Raw genomic sequence first — 20,951 nt, forward strand, 5'->3', positions numbered from 1 at the left:
TACCATTGTTCAAATACAGTAACCTAAAAAAAAGCTTAAAATACACTTGGAACCAGAATAAATCTTGATGGTCATGATATGGTATTGTGTGGATGGTAAAGCAAAGTGTATGGAGCACTGTAGGAAAAAACAAACCCAAACTGCAAGGTTTCATAAAAACTTAAAAAATACAAGTTTTCATGCCTTACCTTATTTGTGTTACATTTATCTTTTCCAGGTTGCAGTAGTAAAACTGAAGAATGCAGATAAGGTTTTTGCCATGAAGATACTTAATAAGTGGGAGATGCTGAAGAGAGCTGAAGTAAGAATACAGAAGTGTTTTCTGTAATTATGCTCTTACTCTGCTGAGTTGTTACTTCTCTTTCCACAAGACACTGTGTGTATAGAGGGACTGAGGAGGTGCTTCACTACTTACAGTGAAGCCTGATATTATATCTTTCTCCCTTCAAAACTAGTTTAAAGTTTTGTCAGTGAGACCCAGAAACCAAAGAACCCCTTCCCACTTTGAGAAAGCTGAATCCCATCTGATACCAGTGAGTCTAGTTCCGTGTAGGCATTCCCATTATCAAAAAACCCAAAATTGTGGTGACACTAGCCACAGAGCCATGTGTTAATAGACTGTGTCCATCTGTTTCTTTCAATGTCACTGCCCAGAACTGGAATAAGAGAGGAAAAAAATTACCTATGCCCCAGATTTTCTCAACAACCATCCCAAGGCCCTAAAGTATCTTTTGATCATTCTTGGACTATGTGTTGCTGCTTCATCACTTCCAATATGGGACACAGTCTGCGTGCCATACCAGGCTAGGAAATTTCCTGGTGATGTCCTTAACTTGAGGCACAGGGATGCAGCAGACTCCCCTAAGAGGAGGGTCTGTCTGGTGTACTGCACCCTGTGTTTCCCTCAGAAGGGAGCTGCCTTCAGCTATAACCCTTCTTTTCTTCTTGGTGGAGGTGGTCATAATACAAGGGATAGGCCTTTCTGACACATCTGGTGTAGAACCATCATCCACATAATTCATTGACTGGTCTTCCACATCCAGAGCCTCATACCTGTTGTATGGAGGCCCCTGGGAAGGTCAGGCAGGCAATGGTGGGGATTCATTTGCTTCCTTGAGCTTAGACTTGCCTCCATTCACTCCTTTTGTTTAAGCTACTGCCATCTGCCTGGCAGGGAGAGGATATACAGGGTCTCCTTGGTCTTGTTTTGTTTTTTTTTTTTTCTGATGATTGGTGGCTGTTCTGAATTAGGGAGGGCAGAGCATATCCCCACCGGTCTATCTCTTTCTCAGGCTCTTGATGCTCCTTAACCTTTCTCCTTCCTCTCAGAGCTCTGGTATGAGGCTGGGCTGATCATCCAATATTGATGAAGTTTAATATTAAAATTAGCTTAAAGCAGTTAATCAAAAGGGTTAAAATGGCATGGAATCTTGACTTAGGTGGGGCTGAATGTTTTAGACATTACGCCTTTTCTGTAGTTGCCCAATAATTAATGACTGTACGGGCAACCTATTAATGCATTTATTCCAGTTAGTAATGTAGTCTTTAACAAGTATTTTCCATGATGAAAGGTAATTACTGAGCTATAACTCACCGAGCCTATTGATTTTACACTAGATAGAACTTAGTCAAGGTCCAATTTGTAGACTGAAAAATCAGAAAGATAAAAGTTTCAAATTAATTTGAAAAGTTCCTTTGTAAATCTTGAGTTCTTTTGGTGTTCTGGAAAAGGTGGAACAGCTCTTCCAGTAGTCCTGCTTTGCCTTGAGCTCCCACTTTCATGATGCAACTCCACTCTTCATAGACTTCTCAATACATTTCCCTGGTTTGCTTTAGAAAAAAATTTATAAAATGCAGACTATACCTGAAGACTTCTATATTAGTTTTAAACAGAACCTTTTAAACTCTAAATTCTAAAAATAAACTCTTAAAAATGTCTTAATGTACAGAGTTGCTTTGGACATTGGGGTTTTTTTTTGCTTGGACAGTGCAAACACTGTCTTTATATGTCTTCCAGCTTGTCTGACCACATTATCTCTAAGCTCAGTTTTTATTTGAGACTCCTTTCTACTCTCAGATTGCCCTGCTGTTCAGTTGCTTCCAAGTTTTATTCAGATGTCTGCCTTTATGTTTTAATTATATCTTGTTAGGAAATGAGATCAATGGGAAACCACCACACTAAATAAAAAAGGCAAAATTAACCAGACAAATTAAAGCCAATTTCTAATGTGTACACATCCTGTCCCTTTTAATGAAAGTGTTATCACATTAAAAAGTATAAATGGCATGCACATTGTGGTTAGATGTACATAATGTGTTTCCTCTTCATCCATAAATTACTCAGATACTGACCAATCTAGCATTAGTCTCCATACAGAGATGTCTTTCTCTCCAGGACAGAAGTTACAACTATAAGTTTGTTATTTTAGTGCAAAAGAAAAGACCAGAAATTCCACTCTGTTTTTAAATGTATCTTTTAAAGTTAGTTGAAAAGCTATTTCTTTCCATTAAAATACGGTTATAAATAGGTTTGAAAAATTTTTCTCTATGCAAAGTATTAATACTCTTCCCATGGCTCCAGCTGAATTTCTGAAAGTCTGAACCATCAGCCTAAAAAGAGTTACAGCTATGTTTTTCCATGTCTTTGTAGTCCATGGGCATACAGTGGAAATTGAACCATCTGGAGTGAAAATGCATTACAAAGCATGACCTTCAACAGCTGTAACCTGTCACTTTTAAATGCTGATGAACTCTTCTTGCTTTTTACTACTGCCAGGGAAAATGACCCATTTTGGCTCCCTTAGCAACATACTGCACTAACACTGAAATGCACAGGAAAATCATACAATCCAAAAATGCAAGATGAGTAAATAGGTAGGTGTATAGGTAACTGGCAGAAATAAGCTGTTCATATATCCCTGTATCAACTTTGTGGGAAGTGGGAGCTTGTACTCCAAGAGACTTGGAGTACAGGATAAGGTTGATAACTACAAGCTCTGAGAGTAATTGTAAGCAGAAACTTTGCTCCAATGAAAATATACAGGTTGTGAAGTCAACGCTCTCTTTTGTATTAATAAAGAGTGAAAGTTTTCCAAATACTTGCCACTGTTAAAAACTCCAAGATGCGATGTAGAGCTGGGGACTTTACTGATACAAGGAATACCTGAAAGTTTGTGACAGCTTGCTGGTACACTTCCAGACCTGTTACCATGAGTGTTGATATTTACTTACAGTAACATGTGTGCCGTGGTAGTGCCAAATGAGGCTCAGGAGAGACCAGGACAAATATTATGCAGCATGGAAGCAGTCAGCACTCCCAGAAGGTGCTAACTCTGAGCTGCAAGGACATAAACACCAAATAGCTGAGCATCCTGAGTTCTTTGCTGGTAGAAGGCCACGATAACAGTATAGATATAACCAAAGCACTAGGTTGACTTTGTTGTGACAGAAGGTTGGAACAGATGACCTCTGGAAGTCTCTGCCAACAGTTCTCTGTGGGCAGAGACTGTGCCTAAGGAAGATGAAGTACAATGTTGAAATAATGAATGGTGCAAAAAAGGCTTAATTAAAAAAATAAAAAATAATTGAGATATGTTGCAGTAATTATAGGAATCATCAATTCATGTAAACCTCATGAACCACTTAGACTCTGTGGCTGTTACTGTTTCATCTGTGATCTGCTGTGGTAATTTCTGTTGCTGTCAGCTCTAGACATACTGCCCAGAGGTGGGTGTCTACATTGCTCAAGGAATACATGGTCTTTTTGTTAAATCATGGCAATGAGCAAGTGGAATTATATAAACTCTCTACTAACCTTCTGAACTGTGTCATAACAAGTAGAGAAACTACATGCTACTTATCCTTGTGAAAACAAGACTTCATAGTATATCTGTCTGGAATATGTCAAGAGTTTACAAACAAGGAAGGAAAAAAAGTCAAGCTGAAGCATAAAAAAGCTTTTCTTCCTTCTGAAGATTATCCTTTCTCCTTCTACCAACCCCAAGTCTGTTTTTCATTTAATAACCTTTGAGAGTATTTGTTTAAAGTGTATTTGTTCTTTTCTCAAATGTCATTGATTTATCTCATGCATTGTGCTATGATTTAAGTATATCACCTTTCCTTTTCCTTATCTGCATTACTCTCTGTATACACCAAAACAAGACTTGGTATGGTATATTTGCTTGGAGGAGGGAGTTATTTTTCAGCTCTGTGTTTGTTTGGGTTCTTGTGCATAGCTCAATTTAAAATGATATGTTTCTTTTCATTCTTCACTCTCTAAATCTCACAGCCAACAATAACCATGTTAGAATTCTGTTATTTGCCTATTGTTTTTGGAAAGGAAAATTGAAAAAGTAAAAGAAAAGGCTTAGATTTCCTTTGAATTTAGCTGTCTCCTAAGATGAAAGAGACAGAGCATGGTTCAAATAGATGAAATGTATTTACAAAGTAGTGGAGTGTGCCGGAAGAGAGGATGGTCTACGTTTTTCTCTGATTCTCCATCTGTCTTCTAAATAGAGCCCATAAAATTATTATCCTTTCTTTACACTATTTTTAGATGTTTTTCAGAACAAAATTGTGTGTTGGCTTTGCTGTTTGGTACCTTTTTGTTTTATTGCAGTATTCACTTCAGAACTCAATCCCATCAAAACATTTATCATATTTCCTTGCTATACTTTCTTTTTGGCTTCTTATCTTTTTGGTCATTTTTCTCTGTCTTTCCACAAAACTGCTTTTGCTGAGTTCTTTTATTCACTTCTCAGGGCAGTTTGCAAGATCTCCATTGAAATAACTGCCTTGCTGCTTTCCAATTGGTTGTTTTCTTCACATTTTATCTTCTTTGGTTTCATATGAACCCATGTTCTGCTTCTTCTCTTAGATATTCCTTAGCATTTCTTGGCAGTTCTTGTTACTCCTCTGTTCCACTTGCTATGAAGGCACCTTTGCCTCCTGTGTTTCTTTCCAGTATATTGAGGGGAGTTCCTTCTGGATGTCTTACCAACAGCTTATATCTGGCAAGAACAATATGCAGTTCTGCCTTACTTTTCCTGAGTAAAAAGTGTTGAGAAAACCCCAACTGGTTGATGGTTATCAAATTATAACTCTATGGAAGTTATTGGCAGCTACTTTCAAATTAAAGGAAGGACCTTGCTTATGTGAAAATTAAAATGTAAAACTAGTCTAACAGCATGATGGCATAAAAAAAGACAAGAGATTCTAGTTCCTTAAGTCCTGTTGCAGTTATAATTGTATGCCAGTATTTATTGTTTTCTTCAGTCTTATATTGCTATTTTTTCATTATTGATATGATTTAAATATCTGTATTTACAAAAAGCACAAGCTTTTTGACATGGGATTTTTAGACAATGGGAAGCAGCATCTTACTTCTCCCTTTGCATCACTTAACAATATAAAGAATTACAACTAGAAAAATTTGAAGAAGGTAGACTTTTCTGATATCTAGTTTTTCATAGATTTTTGGCATGTTAGGGAGAGTGTAGTAAATGTTTTCTTAACCGAGAAGCAGTTTTGAACTTTTTCCCCAAAATACAATGTTAAAACACAGTCGACTTGCAAAATGTGTTCCTTTACGTATTTTATTTAAAACCTGTAATTCTTTTTCTCCCTTCAGACAGCCTGTTTTCGAGAAGAGAGAGATGTGTTAGTGAATGGAGATAACCAGTGGATCACAACATTACATTATGCATTCCAGGATGAAAACTATTTAGTGAGTGTTGCTTTTATATATATCTTATTTGTGATTTGAGAAGAAATATACAGTTTGTTTATATGTTAATTTTGTGTTCTGGACCATACATATAATATCATCTTGTGTGATTTTGTGCATAAGATTCTAAAGGGTGGAGAGTGGTCAGAAACTTTCTAGATTTTGCTATAAATATCTGAGGAATGCAGGGTTTTTTTTATAAGCCACTTGACAAACCTTAATCTATCTGCATCTTCTTTCTTATAATTTGTCACTCCAGTTTAATTGGATTCATACAAATAAAAATGTGCCCACTAACATAAACTTTCCATTTGATTTGTTGTTGTTGTTGTTTTACAGTTAGGAATAGGAAATAGCCCCATTTAGAAACAATAGTTAATTTTGATTGGCCTTGGATTTTTTTGAGGACTTAAACCCACTACCAAGTAAAAAAAAAATAAAATGTTCTTGATCCATGGAAGAATGCCACTAAATGTTATTAAATTAGAATTGAAAGCTGTAACTCCAGATTAAAGTTATCTCTTCAATATTTAATATTCTTTAGTTTTCAAGTACTTTGAAGGATTTGCAAAAAAAAGCTAACATGAGAAAAAAGTGCCATTTTTCTGTGAAATCTTGAAATATGTTTTGATTATGATACAATTTTGGTAATATTTATGCCTGGAAAGATAAACAACTACCCATTGATAGATTCTGCTTATGTGGATTTATTGCCCTGGGCTTTTTGATTCTGTATAACTAGTATGTTCTATTGTTTTCCTAAAAATCTACTATGCCAACATAATATTTTTTTCCTCTCAGTGTGTCCAATAGAAGAAGTGCTATAAATGGAATTCTTGCAGAATTGCTATGCCATTTGCCATTATATTGCTTTCTGTTTTGTCAGCTCAGATAATTGGAGATCCTTCGATTTTTATGGAATTCATACAGAAACAGGGCTTCCCATTTTTCAATCAAACTGTTGCCTTAAATAACTCCCAACTTCATACATACATAACTCCAGTTTCATACATTGTTAATGTGGACAGTGAAAATAATCTATAATCTCATGTTTTATGTAATTCTGATCTTGCTATCAACTTTTCAAAGAAAGTATTACATATTCCACAACAGCCTACTAAAATTTGTTTAATCTTGCTAGTTCCCTCATTTTCACTGAGCACAAAGCAACTTCTGTTCTTTATCTTTGATAATCTGCTAACAGGAGCTAGTTTTGCAACCTGCTGGGTAAAATATCAGTAATACTGTTTTTAATCCTCCTAGTGTGAATGTATCACTAGTTCTCTATGTGCTTTTTATTAAAATAAAATATAACAGAAGTGGCCTTTCAAAAAAAGATTGTGTAGATTGAGCAGTAGATGTGGTTGAGTAGTGGATGTTGTTCACCTTTAATAATGCTTTTGACATTGTCTGGCATAACATCATTATAGACAAGCTGAAAAAGTATGCAGTAAATAAGCAACAGTAAGGTGGATTGCAAACTGGCTGCACTACTGAGCCCAGATGGTCACGATCAGTGACACAAAGTCCAGCTGGAGTCCAGTCAGTGGTGGTGTATCTTGGGGCTTCAAAGTGCAGCCAGCACCTTCATTTATGATTTGGATAATGGGATGGAGTGCACCCTTGGCAAGTTTGCAGATGATAAAGAACTGGGTGAAGTGGCTGACGTGACAGTGGCTGTGCTGTCATTCAAATGAACCTTGACAGGCTTGAGAACTGGGCAGAGGGAAGTCTCATGAAGTTCAAAGTGAAATGCAATGTTCTGCATCTGAGAAGGAATAACTCCAGGCACCAGTGCATACATGGTGGGGACTGCAAGCTTGAGATACTGGTGGATAACAAGCTTATGATCAACCAGCAGTGCACTCTCACAGCTAAAAAGGGCTGCCTTAGGAAATGTGTTGCCAGTAGGTCAGTGGGAGGCCCTTCCTCCCTGCTCAGCTGTGGTATGGCTGCACCTGAAGTATTGTGTCCAGTTCTGGCCACCCCAGTGCAAAACAGATGGAACTACTGGAGCAAGCTCAGTGCAAGGCCAGAAAGATGATTAAGGTACTGGAGCATCTTTCCTATGAGGAGAGGCTGAGAGAGCTGGAATTTAAACTGAGATGCATGATGTTTTGTTTTAAACACAAGAAAATTCTTCTTTACTGTGAGGATAGTCACACTGGAACAGATTGTACTTAAAACCCTATTGAACAGGGTGCTTAACAGCCTGCACTAGCTGACCCTGCTTGAGCAGATGAGGTTGGAGTAGATTATTTCAAGAGATCTGTTCCAATGTGAAAAATTCTCTGATTTAGTATTAAATGTACCTGTTAAACTTCCACTAGTTACTAGAATTTTATGTCCTTAAACCTGTACTTTTTTTTTCTATTGAAAGTATGATGCTGTTGTACAGTAGTATTCTAAGAAGTAATTGACACCTGAAGAGATCTGGATAATCCTTTCTTTTAGAAACTACTATAAAAGCTTTCTTTAAAAAAAAAAATAATTTAATAACATTGATCTTTGACATTGGATAGGATGCTCTGCATTGACTGAACTGTTCTATTAAAAAATTAGTTGTTAAACTTAGCTTTGATTCCTATGCATGTGTTTATCTTCAAGTGCACAAGTTAATACTGTGTGTTACAGTTTAAATGTTGGCATATTTGAGGAGCTGAGGAATTTCTTGTGGTTAGGCAACCATGTTGCTCTTGGAAAATGGGAGGTGCAGAGCCCTGTGTTGTAAAAGCCAAAATTCCCTTAGTTTTGTATATCAAATTACTGCATTATACTGCTTTTAAAAATGCTAAAGAATGAGTTATGAGAATCTTAAGAGGCTTTTTCAATATACTTTCAAAATAGTAAGTTAAGCTCTTGCAGATATCACTATATAGTGTATCAGTTAATAATCACATTAAGTTCCAAAGGCTTAGTGTATTTTTTTAAAACTGTAAAACATGAGAAGCTGATAGTGTAGTTCTTGTTTCAGAGGGAGCATAGCAGAACCACTGAATAGATGATGTTTATCTTGTGTAAGGCTTGTGAGCATAGTTTAAGAAGTTTACTATTCATGTAATAGAGTCATAGAATGTATTGGGTTGGAAGGGGCCTGTAAAGGTCATCTAGTTGAATCTGTCTACAATAAGCAGGGTCATCTCCAACTAGACCAGATTGCCCAGGGTGCCATCAAGCATCACCTTGAATATCTCAGGGATGGGGCCTCTACCACCTCTCTAGGCAGCCTGTTCCAGTGATCCACTGCCCTCATATTAAATAACGTTTTCCTAATGTCTAACCTAAATCTACCCTTTTCTAGCTTAAAATAATTACCCCATGTCCTATTGTTACATACCCTAGTGAGCAGTTCTTCCTCAGCCTTCTTATAGGCCCCTTTCAGGTATTGGAAGGTCAGTATAAGGCCCCCCCAGAGTCTTCTCTTCTGGCTGAAGAAACCAAACTCTCTCAGCCTGTCTTCATAAGAGAGTTGCTCCAGCCCTCTGATCATTTTCATGGTGCTGTCATCAAAGCAACAAATGAAATTTTGATTGTCAGCACATTTAGAATTTTGAGAAACTGATTACATACTTTCTTCATGCACTTGGAATCAATTAGGATGACCAGATTATTCTCTATCAAATTGTTAAAATCTTAGGTCATTAGCTTTATTGCCATGCCCCTCAAAGGGGTTTTGTTTTGATAAGGGAACCCAGAGTATATAAATATTTTGTATTTGTTGATGAAATGTGGATGAAGCTGATAATATTTTGTTGTAAAGCTTACTGTATTTGGAGAATTATAAATATGAAACATACTGAAGTAGGTTAAATAATAAAATGAGGCTGAACCATCTACTTTTTACAGAACTTCTAAGGATCTTGGTTAGCTGTTTTAATGCCCATAACAGTTTTTTAAATAAGCTAATTTTTATGCTTATAGTTTTCAGTCTCTTGATTGACTCAATAGAAGTTTTGTTTCTCCCTGCCTCCCGTGTTTTCTTATCATTCCTTCTCCCTAGTACCTAGTTATGGATTACTATGTTGGAGGAGACCTGCTTACATTGCTCAGCAAGTTTGAAGACCGACTACCTGAAGATATGGCTCGTTTTTATTTGGCTGAGATGGTGATAGCGATTGATTCAGTTCATCAGTTACATTATGTTCACAGGTAAGTAATTTGAGCTCCAAATTCCTGTTGAAGTTATGAGGAGTTCCTTGATGGAGTGAAAATAATTCCTGTTGAAGAGATGAAGCTAGTAACAGGTATTTCCATAGTACATCTTGGGGTTATTGAGAAATGTCGCTAACCTTGTACCATATGGACAGAGACATGAATGAATATCTGAATGCATGTGATGAATCTTGCACACTTGCATGTTTCAAAGTTAATGATCCATAAATTATAAAAGCAAAACTGGAAACCTGTTTGTGAAATATGAACAACTTTGAACTGGTTTATCAAAGGCTCAGATTCTGTTTCTTAATTTGTTCGATCTATATGGAAGTTTAAAACACACCATTGTGTGGTATGCTTTGGATTTTCGTCACCGTTTTCTTTTAGACTTAATGAAATTATCTTTAAAATGAAGTGGAGGCATTTTGCTAAGTAAGTGGAGGTACTTAAACTGTAGTGCTTATCTTTACTTTGGTATATTAAAAAATGTGTTCTGCTCAAAGGAAAATATTAAGTTGTTGGTATCTAGCTTTTTTGGAGGCTATGATTGATTTTTCCACAACTGTAATGTATCCTTCTCTGCAGAATTCCATGGGAGTACTTGTATGCAGAACAAAATATTACCTTACAAGAGGCAGAGATTTCAAATGCACTCAATAGAGGTACTTTGCTCTGACAGAAGTCAGGAGGAAAACTCCCAATTATTTAAGCTGAATCATTATGTTAGCAAAATGAGTTTTTTTGGTACATCCATTCATCACCCTTAGTCAGAGTCTATGCTGGCTCTTCCTTCTTTTACTTTCCCACTTGGCTGCTTCACTCCAGGAAAGGTGGTGTTGTTTTTTTGTGTGTTTGTTTTGGTTGGTTGGTTGGTTTGGTTTTGTGTTTTGTTTGTTTTCTACAGGTGTATTGTAGTTGGTTTTGGTTTGCTATTGGGTTATATTTTATCTCCTTTAGACTGTGGCTTTTCATGAAGGAGCTGTAGCTAGGAAAGCTGTAAGGCAGGGTGGCACTAAGCTGCAAATTCCTTTTCTAGAATATTTTGAAGTCTATTAGTTTTGTTGTAGAACTGTGTCTACCTGCTAAAAAGAGATCTTTGTGATAAGGCTTTGTGGCAAAACCCAAGTGAAATATTTTCCGTAAACCGTCTTCTTGAATTTGGAAGGCTTCAACTGTGTTATTTCTGAGAAACTGTTTATTCATTTAGGACCTGATGTGAAAGGCTTTTCTATTGAATTTAGTTTTATTCTAACTTTTAAAATGAGTTTGTCGGTGAACTGTAGAGATGCCCTCTCCTGTTACCAGATGGAGAGTCCTTTACATCCTACATAAGCTGCTGTATTTTACCCAATAAGTCAGCATATGTGGTAGTAACTCTTCCCAGAATAGCAGATGCCCACCATCTCTACCTTTTCCTCCAAACAAATCAAAATTAGCATGTAATGTTGTGGACAACCAGCCTCCATAAAAGACATGTCTGTCAACCAAATTGGGGTGCGGGGGCTCACACAATTAAGGACATGGACAGCCAGTCCCACCTTGCTGTGTTTGCAGCCAGGACGCAGCCCTTGCAGGAGCCCACCTTGGGGCTGGGAGCTGAGCAGACTTAAAAAGACTGATCAAATGGCCATTGAGGGCCATGATTGGTCATTGCCGCCTCTTGTCCGCGGCTGCTGGAGCAAAGGAGAGAGAAGGAAAGAAGACAGAAGAAAGAGGAATAGGAGGCTAGATAAAATGAAGCCTTCTCTGGCTGGCGAAGGAGCTTGTTCCTGCTTTTTCTCATGGAGCCTGCTTGCCGAGGAGCTACACAAACTGAGCCAAGGAAACGGAAGAAGGGAGCTGGAGCACACAAAAAAAGCTGGAACCACCGCTCCCCAAAGCCTCCGTCATCAAGCGCTCCTAAAGCAGCCCTTGCAGCCGTGCTCCCGAGGCCCAGCCAAGCTCCAGCCGTGTCCCTGCCATCCCCTGGGCCGCCAAGCCGCCCGAGCAACCCCAAAGCCGCCGCAGCCGCACCCCCGAGGCAGCTGTCGCCGCCAGTCCCGTTAGTCCTATGAGTGTTGCTGAGCCGGGAACTATAAGACTTGCTAACCAAGAAATCTTTCTTTTTCTGCGTTCTCTTCCCCGGGCAAAAGCAATCGGACACACACGCGCACACCCCTCGTCAACCCAAAATGGGAAAGGCTTCAGGCTCTCTCTACCCCCAAAACATAGTCTTTCTTTCTCTTTACCGACTGTGTACATTTGCATATACAATTCCCACACGCACACTTGTTAAAAAGCTGTTACAATAAAGTGGTATTTTAAACACATGATCTCTATGTTTGTGCTGGTGCATGTACGTCTGGGCGGAGTTTGTGTCCTAGAGACATAGCCAGTGTAGCCAGCTGGTCCAAAGCTAGGGATGGACCCCCTGGGAAAGTAAAACCAGCCCATTTGGGGCAATTCCTCCTCTAATCGAGAAGAGAAGGGGTGATCCGTGATTCAGCTCGTTTTTCTAGCCCAGGTTGAACTCAGACTGCAACAAATATGCAGCAGATGTGAAGTTTCCATCCTCAAAACGTGTCCCCAAGATTCAATAGGTGTTGATGTACAATTCTGATGGAAAAGTCAGTACCGTTGCAGTTCAAAACAACATACTATGCTTGCAGATTTATTACTGTGGTTTAACAAACAAACCTTTCCTGTACATTCCCAGTCCTTTGTTGTTTGATTTATGGCTTTGCTGGTGAGGTTCGCATGTTTATGAAGTTGGGCATTTTATCATTAGTACTGCTGTATCACAATGCCTGTTTATAAGGGGATGTTTTGCGAAGGGTAAAACTATAAAGACCACTCGAGTATATGTTAAATGATCAGCCTCTGAAACGAGGTGCATTTCACTGTTAGTCTTATTAGGATGTTTGCAACTGGTAAAAGAAAGGAAAGAAAACACAATTTAAATGCCACTAATTTTCTTTTCCTGAAAGTTTAACTGTGGTGGCCACATCTTTTTATGAAGTATTGCAAACAGGAAAAGACATAGAAGGAGATAAAAGACAGATGATGTAACAGCTGTAGTAGTGTTATTTCAGATTAATAGTCAATATCCATCAAGATTGGATCTGAGTTGTAGCTAGTGAACTAGAAATGATGCTTTAGGCATGTTTCATTCAAGTGGTTTTTTTTCATACAGTGATAGAGCAGACTGGTTTGTTTTGTTTCCTGTAAGTGCCCCAGTTTTTTCAGGATAGATTTTCACAGTAACTATGCATAGTGTTGTACTTCAATGATAGTTTTCTTTTTCTCAGAATGTTTTTGTAACTTCTAAAAAGTGTATTTATGTTTTTATTCTCAGTGTGCCACTCCTTTTGCTCTTTTCTACTGTTAATCACTTTTCTGTTGTCAGTTTTGTTTGCGATTGCAGTGGTAGTCCAGGAGCAGACCACTGTGATGTCAAATTCAAGTCACTTTTCTTTCCTAAAGTCCATTGGCCAGGGTTCTCAAACATCAAATACAAGCAACCTCAGCATTACTTAAAATAAATAGTTATAATGATATGTCAAGTTTTGAAGTTCTAAACTTGAATGCTGTTTCTGCACTAGCGTTGTGGGATTATGGGATGAATTTATAGTGGGAAGGAAATAAAAGTCTAGATACTACTAGAATTGCAGAGAGAACTTGCATGATGTTTTTGAAGCTGTCTCCTATACCTGCTGAACTAAAGAAGGAGTAGAGTTGCTAGTTGAAAACAACATCAGTGCTACTATTATTAGGATATTCTTAATTTTTATTTCTGCTTTTATCCACTTTTTAGTTAGAATAAATATGTGATAGAATGGTTTGAGGTAACGTCAATCAGAACATAAAACTTTGGTATTTTACCTGATAGTTAAATGATGGCTTAGAATGTTAATGAAATGGCCTTTTCTTTAATGTATATCTTAGCTTTTTTGATTGTTATAAATGCATCAGTACTGGCATTACCAAATGACATTGACAACTCTTAAGACTAGCTTTAGAAAGAAAACTTCATCGAAGTTAAGTATGTATGCAGGTGTTCACAACGAGCAAGAAAGTACACTCGTGTATCTCTCACAAATGTGTTACTTCTTCGCAGGTTTGTGTAAACCTTATACCTACCCCTGGTATGGTATGTTATTAATTTGTACTAATGAAGTGATGATTGGTTGTAGGCCAAGGTTAAATACTGTCTTGTGCCAGTTTTCTGCAAGCTGTATTATCATACCAGCTAAGATTGTACATTTATTAGGAATCAGCATCAATTCGTGTTTTATAGATTTGTAGCACCTATTTTTGAGTTTTGGCTGAAGAAAGCCTCTACATGTTTTAATACTAATTTCAGTTTCAAGGTTGTGTTGTTACTTAATTGCTCATGGTATATGTTAACCTCTTATTTGCATGTATTATCAAATACCCAGGTGTGGGCTGGAGTAAAACTTCTGTTGCCTTAAGCTAGGTAGCTACACTTTATTTATACATGTTGCTTTACCTCAAACATGTAGAATTATTTTTCTTACAACTGAGACTTGAACTTCATTATTTTATTGATAAGCCAGATTTCCTCTCCATTTTATGTAAGGTGGAAATTGAGGTGTAAAATGCTTGTTTTGTTTAAATCCTTTTAAGTAAAAAAACAGCTTAGAAGGCCTTGTTGTCACTAGAAGGAGTTTCCCCTGACGGTTGCAGAAGACTGCCGTGGCTCCTTGAGTGAGCCCCTGGTGGCTTTACATGCCTGTTCAATGTGTCTGTGCTCCTGCAGCCTTTTTGCAGTCTTCTAAGGCAGCCTTTTGAAGGAAGGGTGCATCTAAGTCTGTCTTTGTCCTAAATTTCATTTGGGACATTCCAACTTCTTGAATACTACAGAAGTTGAAGTGTTACTGTGCTTAAGTGATTTTTATCTTTACTTTCTTTCTTCCGTCTATTTGTTCTGTACAGAGTTGCATAGTGATTCAGTACAGAGCAAATTTGCAGCTAGGGAGTGTTCAACATTTAGACTTCTGATCCTCCTGGAAAAGTATTTAAAATAGCTTTCATATATATAGTGGAACATCCCCATGTTAAAACAGTCTTCCTTTTCTATTGACTGGTAAAATAATCCCCACTTGCCTTCTTGCTAAGAAAATATTTTTGAAGAATCAAGAAACACCTATATTAATTATTTTTTTTGTTGGTTAAGTTTATGGGAGGATAGTTAAGACTGCAAGGCAGGCTCTCAAGTTACATACATTTCAGATGCATGTGAAAAGACAGGCATGCAAAATATGAACACACCTATTTCCATAAAGTATGTGAGATAACAGGTTGATCAGTGTGTTTCTGGATTTCTAGTTGCTGCTGTCTTCTAGTGTGAAGGATTTTAGCATTTTGAATCACCAGATGTGTATTTTTTCCCCTTCTCTTTCCATTTTCTTTATCAACTTCTGAAATTTAAGTTGGGCTTCACTGGAATGTTTGAGTACTTAAAATATAGAGCAGCAGAATTCTCTGTGGAAGTGACATAGTTTCTAACAAATACTCAACATAAGGGAATAAATGTATTAGAGGGATAAAAAGAACAGTCTATTCCCTGTCAAGCCAGCCTCTTCTTTGCTTTTAACAAGAAGGTACTATTTGTTCTCGGAAGAATCATCTTAGGGCCATCCATGAAATATTTACTGTAGTTAGCAGGCAGCTGAAATCTGGAATTCTTTGTAGGTTACATTTGACTTTCAACTATAAGTTTCAGTGCCAGCATACCCTTTTTTGACTTGCTGAATAAGTGGTTCTCTGTCTCCTGTGTGTATTGCATATTTCCTGATCATTAATAAGCTTAAGTGGAAAATTTGGGGGTGGAAGGCACATCCTAGGGAGCTAGCTGCATTGTGCAGTATGTCTGAGTTGAGTTGGCACAAGGAGGAGCCAAGTGCTCTGGCTTTTGCTAAAGTGAACCCTAATTCTGGATTTGAAGGAGAGCAACAACATAGTTTTAGTGTTTTCTGAACTTTGCAACAGACAATGTTGAACACACACATGAAGATGTCCTTACAAAGCACTGAGTGAAGGAAACAGGACTAGGAAAGAGAAATTAACAAGACTATTTTGGTAGTCTACTGAAAATGTATTGCTTTTAAATGTTGCATGGTTTAGTTTTACATGGAAAACTGCAGGGCAGAAAGTTATTTTAGTGAGTATGTGGTAAGCTAGTGCTTCCTTACAAGGTATTCCTTTACAGAGGTAGAAGAACTCCTTGAACCTAGGCTCTGTTTCCTCTCCATTTTTCCATTGTGGAAGGGCTGGAAATAAAGGTCATCTTTACAGACTCTGGGCTTTAATTTTGCCCTGTGACCCTATATGGTCTTAAGTGCTGGCCGCTGCTCCCATAGAACCCCCCCAGGGTGGCATCTGATTTGCAGTGAGGACTGTAGGAGGTTAATGCTATTTGACTAGAATTTGTTGGTAGGATTTCTGAAGGAGCATGTGATGAACCAGAAGTATTTGGAAATAAAAGGCCCATATGTGCTTGGAGTGCCAAGAGCTAGGTGGATCAGGCTGGCTGTGCTGTCATGTAGAAGGCAAATAGTGTCTTATGGTGTGTCTAGTTAGAATGTTAGTTTAAGTGAAAGCTGTGTAACGGGTGCCTAAGCTAGCATAGACCTATGTTCTGTGTTATTCAAGCAGAAGGTTTCGAAACCCTCCAGTGCCTTAAGTGATAGTAGCATAGTCCTTGCAACTGAGGTGCTTTTACAAATGTCTCATTTGGACTTTTTTCTGCCGCCTCCAAGACCCAGGCTCCAAACATCCCTACTGCTCTGCTGAAACTAAGGGTTGTGAGGCTGTGCAGTGAAAGAAATGATGGCAGCAGTCCAAGTTAGAACTAACTTTACATTTTAACAAACCTGAGTCAATTCTCCAATCTGTTTGATGAAGAAGGAAAAAAGGAGGAAACACTTTAAACTGATCTTTCCAATAAAATCTATGTTATTAACATTGTGCCTGTTTTTTGTACAAGGGGCATAAGAAGCTGATGGAGCTGGGGTATCTTAAATGTAGCTAGCCATAAAACCCTCCCTCTTTCATGTGTGATACCTATCTCTTAAGGAAGGAAATTCTTGATTATTGTCAGTTGAGGATGACCAGGAAGACAAGGAGTGTCTTTCTTGTGAGTCCCCACCAGGCCTTTAGCTAGACAACTACACTCATTAGGAAAAGGAGGAATGTATAGATGGAGATATTTTTTTCCTTTTTTATGTATATTGATTTATCTTCAGGGTGCAGTTCCTTTAAAAGCAGATGGATATGAGCACTCTGTCAGATGGTATGTAATCCAGGAACTGGATGTAGTTGTCATAACACAGAAGTATGCAAGCTCTCCTAAAAGTGAAAATGAGAGAGACAGACAAGAAATAAGTTTGACTTAAAAGGATCCTTTTTAACCTTTTAGCATAATGGGAGAGTTCTCAATGCCAAAAGTCTTATATTAAAAAAACCCTGATCTTGCCTTCCAAGTAATAGTGTTTATAGCAGTGCTCAGAGAATGCTAAATATGATGGAACTTTTCAGGAGATAGATACTGTTGCCCCTTTAGTGTTTTTGCAAAAAAGAAAGTCCATGTTATAACTGCCATAGATCTGATACAAGGTTTGTTTCAGTGTCTTAGGGAGTTGGAGGTGTTTTAAAAATTTCATAACTTCTTCTGAAGACAAAAGATTCCCATTTGCAAGCTGGTTTTTTTCTGAGTTAAGCTATAATTTTACAGTCATTCTTCTCTGATTATTCCAGACCTGAAATATTTTCTCCTACTACTTTGATATCCAAAATCAACAGCAGAAAAGTAGGACAAAAACATTTTCCTCCTTTCTGAATATTTGGTCCTAGTGACTGTGGTTCTGAGGATGTAATTAGCTCATTGTTTGGTGGCTGAGGGTAGGATTGACAATTAACACTTAGAGTGAATTTGTTCTTGTACATAAACCTCAGAACAATGCAGGCAGAAAGGAAGATGGCAGCTGTGTGATGGAAGACTTCATTATTCTCCGGGTTTTTATTACACTGAAAGACTACCACCTCATGTTTCGTCATCAGCAGACTTCAGTTAATTCTCTCTTTTAGTGAACACAGTATTTATTTCAAACTTCACTTGGGCATTTCAGATTTTCATTTATTAGTATCCTATGTGCCCCTCAAGTTCCTCCTTATAATGCCTTTATTTGCAACTATATGCCCTTTGCTTCGTTCTTTCTTTTGAAGAACGATTGGGTTTATGTTGCTAGAGTAGATCAGATTAGAAACTGCACAGGACAAATTAATTGGCATCTTTTGCATTTGAGTGTCGTGTAGATTTGTCATAGAGTAAAAAAAGCAGTAATAACTTGGCTTTATAGTTTGATGCTCCTGCAGTGTTACTATAAACCTGTAACACTGAGATGCTTGAATACCTTATAAGTGTTTTAAACCATTGTCTTTAATCTAGTTTCATGCTAGAGCATTCGTCCCAGTGAGTATTTGATGGATTTGGGGTGAGAGTTGGCTATTCACTATCTGAACTGCCAGATCTGACAAATAGAAATTTGGGGTTTTAATTTGAGTGAAATGGCAGTTGCCCCAAGCACTAAATATAATGCTTCCTTTTTTTCATAGTAAATTAAGATATCCTTGCAAGATATCTTACTTACAATAAGATATCAGTGCAACAATCTGATTCCTGAAAGGGCAGTTAAGGAATCATCAGTCCAAATAATCTTGTTTGCATTGAAGCTGTTATACAGTAGGAATATCCGTGTTACATTTCCATAAGAGCTGTTGTATTTAAGAGCCTACCCTGTGTTCCTTTTAAATAACAGAAAATATTGATAGATTTTAACTTCTTACATGATAAAAAAATAGGTCACAATATCCTGCAAGTTAAAATATTGCTTACAAAGCAGATGCTTATGTAAGGTCATGCTTGGTACAGTTATGGAAGACTTCGCGGCTGGGGTCAGAGAAGCAAGACCTTGCGGAGCTTTGTCTGAAAAGTTGTATTAAAATGATTACTGACTCAGGTGCTGCAATGTTTATGCTATCCAGTTTTTCTTTATTAGCTGTTGGGTGCAGCTTTTAGGATTTCCTTGTGCAGGAAGAAGTAGTGGTATTACTGCCACTGTAACTCAAGGGAAAATGTGGGCCTAGTTCAGAAGGAAACTGTAGACCTGGCCATGTAGGACGTAGAGAAGGCTGAGGTACTCAATGACTACTTTGCCTCAGTCTTCACCAGTAAAGGCTCTGGCCACACCATCCAAGTTAGAGAAGTCTAAGGCATGGACTGTGAAAAGGAAGATCTCCCCACTCTAGGAGAAGAGCAGATTCATGACTGTCTGAAAGACCTGAAGGTGCACAAGTCCATGGAACCTGACAGAATTAATCCACGGCTCCTGAAGGAACTGGCTGATTAAGTTGCAAAGCCACTGTCTATCATATTTGAGAAGGCTTGGCAGTCTGGAGAAGTTCTCACTGACTGGAAAATGGGAAATATAGTTCCCATTTTCAAGAATGGAAAAAAGAAAGACCCAGGGAACTATAGACCAGTCTCACCTCTGTGCCTGGCAAGATCAAGGAGCACATCCCCCCGAAGGCCCTGCTAAGGCACATGGAAAACAAAGGAGTGACTGATGATAGCCAACACAGTTTCACCAAGGGCAAATCCCACCTGACTAATTTGGTGGCCTTCTACAATGGGGTCTTAGCTTCAGTGGACAAAGGAAGAACAACCTATGTCATCTCCCTGGACCTTTTGACACTGTCATGTGTGACATCCTGGTACCAAAACTGAAACGACATGGATTCAATAGATGGACCTTACCCACTCATTGGGTAAGGAACTGACTGGATGGTCACACTCAAAGAGTGGTGATAAATGGCTTGATGTCCAGATGGAGACCTGTCATGAGTGATGTTCCCCAAGGGTCAGTACTGGGACCAGTGCTGTTTAACATCTTTGTCAGCGACATGGACAGTTTGCTGACAACACCAAACTGTGTGGTGAGGTCAACACACTGGGAGGGATGCCATCCAGAGGGACCTTGACAGTCTTGAGAAATGGGCTTGTGCAAACTGAAGTTCAACAAGGCCAAGTGTAAGGTCGTGTACCTGGGTTGGGCAATGCCAAGCAAAAATAAAGACTGTGTGGAGAAAGGATCGAAAACAGTCTGGAGGAGAAGGACTTAGTCCTTCTAAGTCCTTCTAAGTCCATTCTAAGATGGTGGATGCAAAACTCAACATGAGCCAGTGGTGTGTGCTTGTAGCCCAGAAACTACATCTTGGGTTGCACCAAAAGAAGCATGGCCAGCAGGTTAAGGGAGGCAATTCTCCCCCTTTACTCAGCTCTTGTGTCACCCAACCTAGAGTACTGTGTCCAGTTCTAGAGCTCCCTATGTAAGAAGGACATGGAGCTCCTGGAGCGAATCCAGAGGAGGGCCATGAAGATGATCAGAAGGCTGGAGTGGCTCTCCTATGAAGACAGGCTGAGAGAGTTGGGGTTGTTCAGCCTGGAGAAGAGAAGGCTCCAGGGAGACCTTACAGCTCCCTTCCAGTACCTGAAGGGGGCCAATAAGAAGGCTGGGTAGGAACTGTTCAAAAGAACATGTAGTGATAGGATGAAGTGGCTTTAAAATGGAAGAGGGTAGATTTAGATTAGACATTCAGAGGAAATCTTTTAGAGTGAATTTGGTGAGATGCTGGAACAGGCTGCCCAGAGAAGTTGTGGATGCCCCATCCCTGGAACTGTTCAAGGAGAGATTGGACAGGGCTCTGAGAGCAACCTAGTCTAGTGGGAGCTGTCCCTGCCCATGCAGGGAGGTCAAAACTAGATGATTTTTAAGGCCCCTTCCAATCTGAACCATTCTGTGATTCTATGATAATAGTGTGACAAAAATTACTTCATACTGGTGACTTAGCATGCAAAGGAATTTGGATTTTCCTCCTGGTGTTTGCATGGTCCAACATGGTGTTCATCATAATAATTCTGAATGTTATATATTATGTTTGAAGAAGTAAAAAATGTATAATGTTAAAATAGTCTACTTGTTTTCTGCCTGATTAATTGCAGTAGCTCCAA

General features: G+C 38.5%; 1 protein-coding gene across 16 annotated transcripts in view; it reads left to right on the top strand.

Annotated features, from left to right (window-relative positions):
- The window catches only part of CDC42BPA (CDC42 binding protein kinase alpha), a 195,505-nt gene that overhangs the window by 67,460 nt on the left and 107,094 nt on the right, over nt 1-20,951 (top strand). For all 16 annotated transcript variants that reach the window (XM_051614474.1, XM_051614479.1, XM_051614484.1 and 13 more), the window contains exons 4-6: nt 218-301; nt 5,630-5,725; nt 9,726-9,874. In XM_051614474.1, coding sequence (XP_051470434.1) covers nt 218-301; nt 5,630-5,725; nt 9,726-9,874 — 329 coding nt within the window. The remainder of the gene's footprint in view (nt 1-217; nt 302-5,629; nt 5,726-9,725; nt 9,875-20,951) is intronic.

The sequence above is a fragment of the Apus apus genome, chromosome 3 (genome assembly GCF_020740795.1).
Source record: "Apus apus isolate bApuApu2 chromosome 3, bApuApu2.pri.cur, whole genome shotgun sequence".
NCBI classification, from domain to species: domain Eukaryota; kingdom Metazoa; phylum Chordata; class Aves; order Apodiformes; family Apodidae; genus Apus; species Apus apus.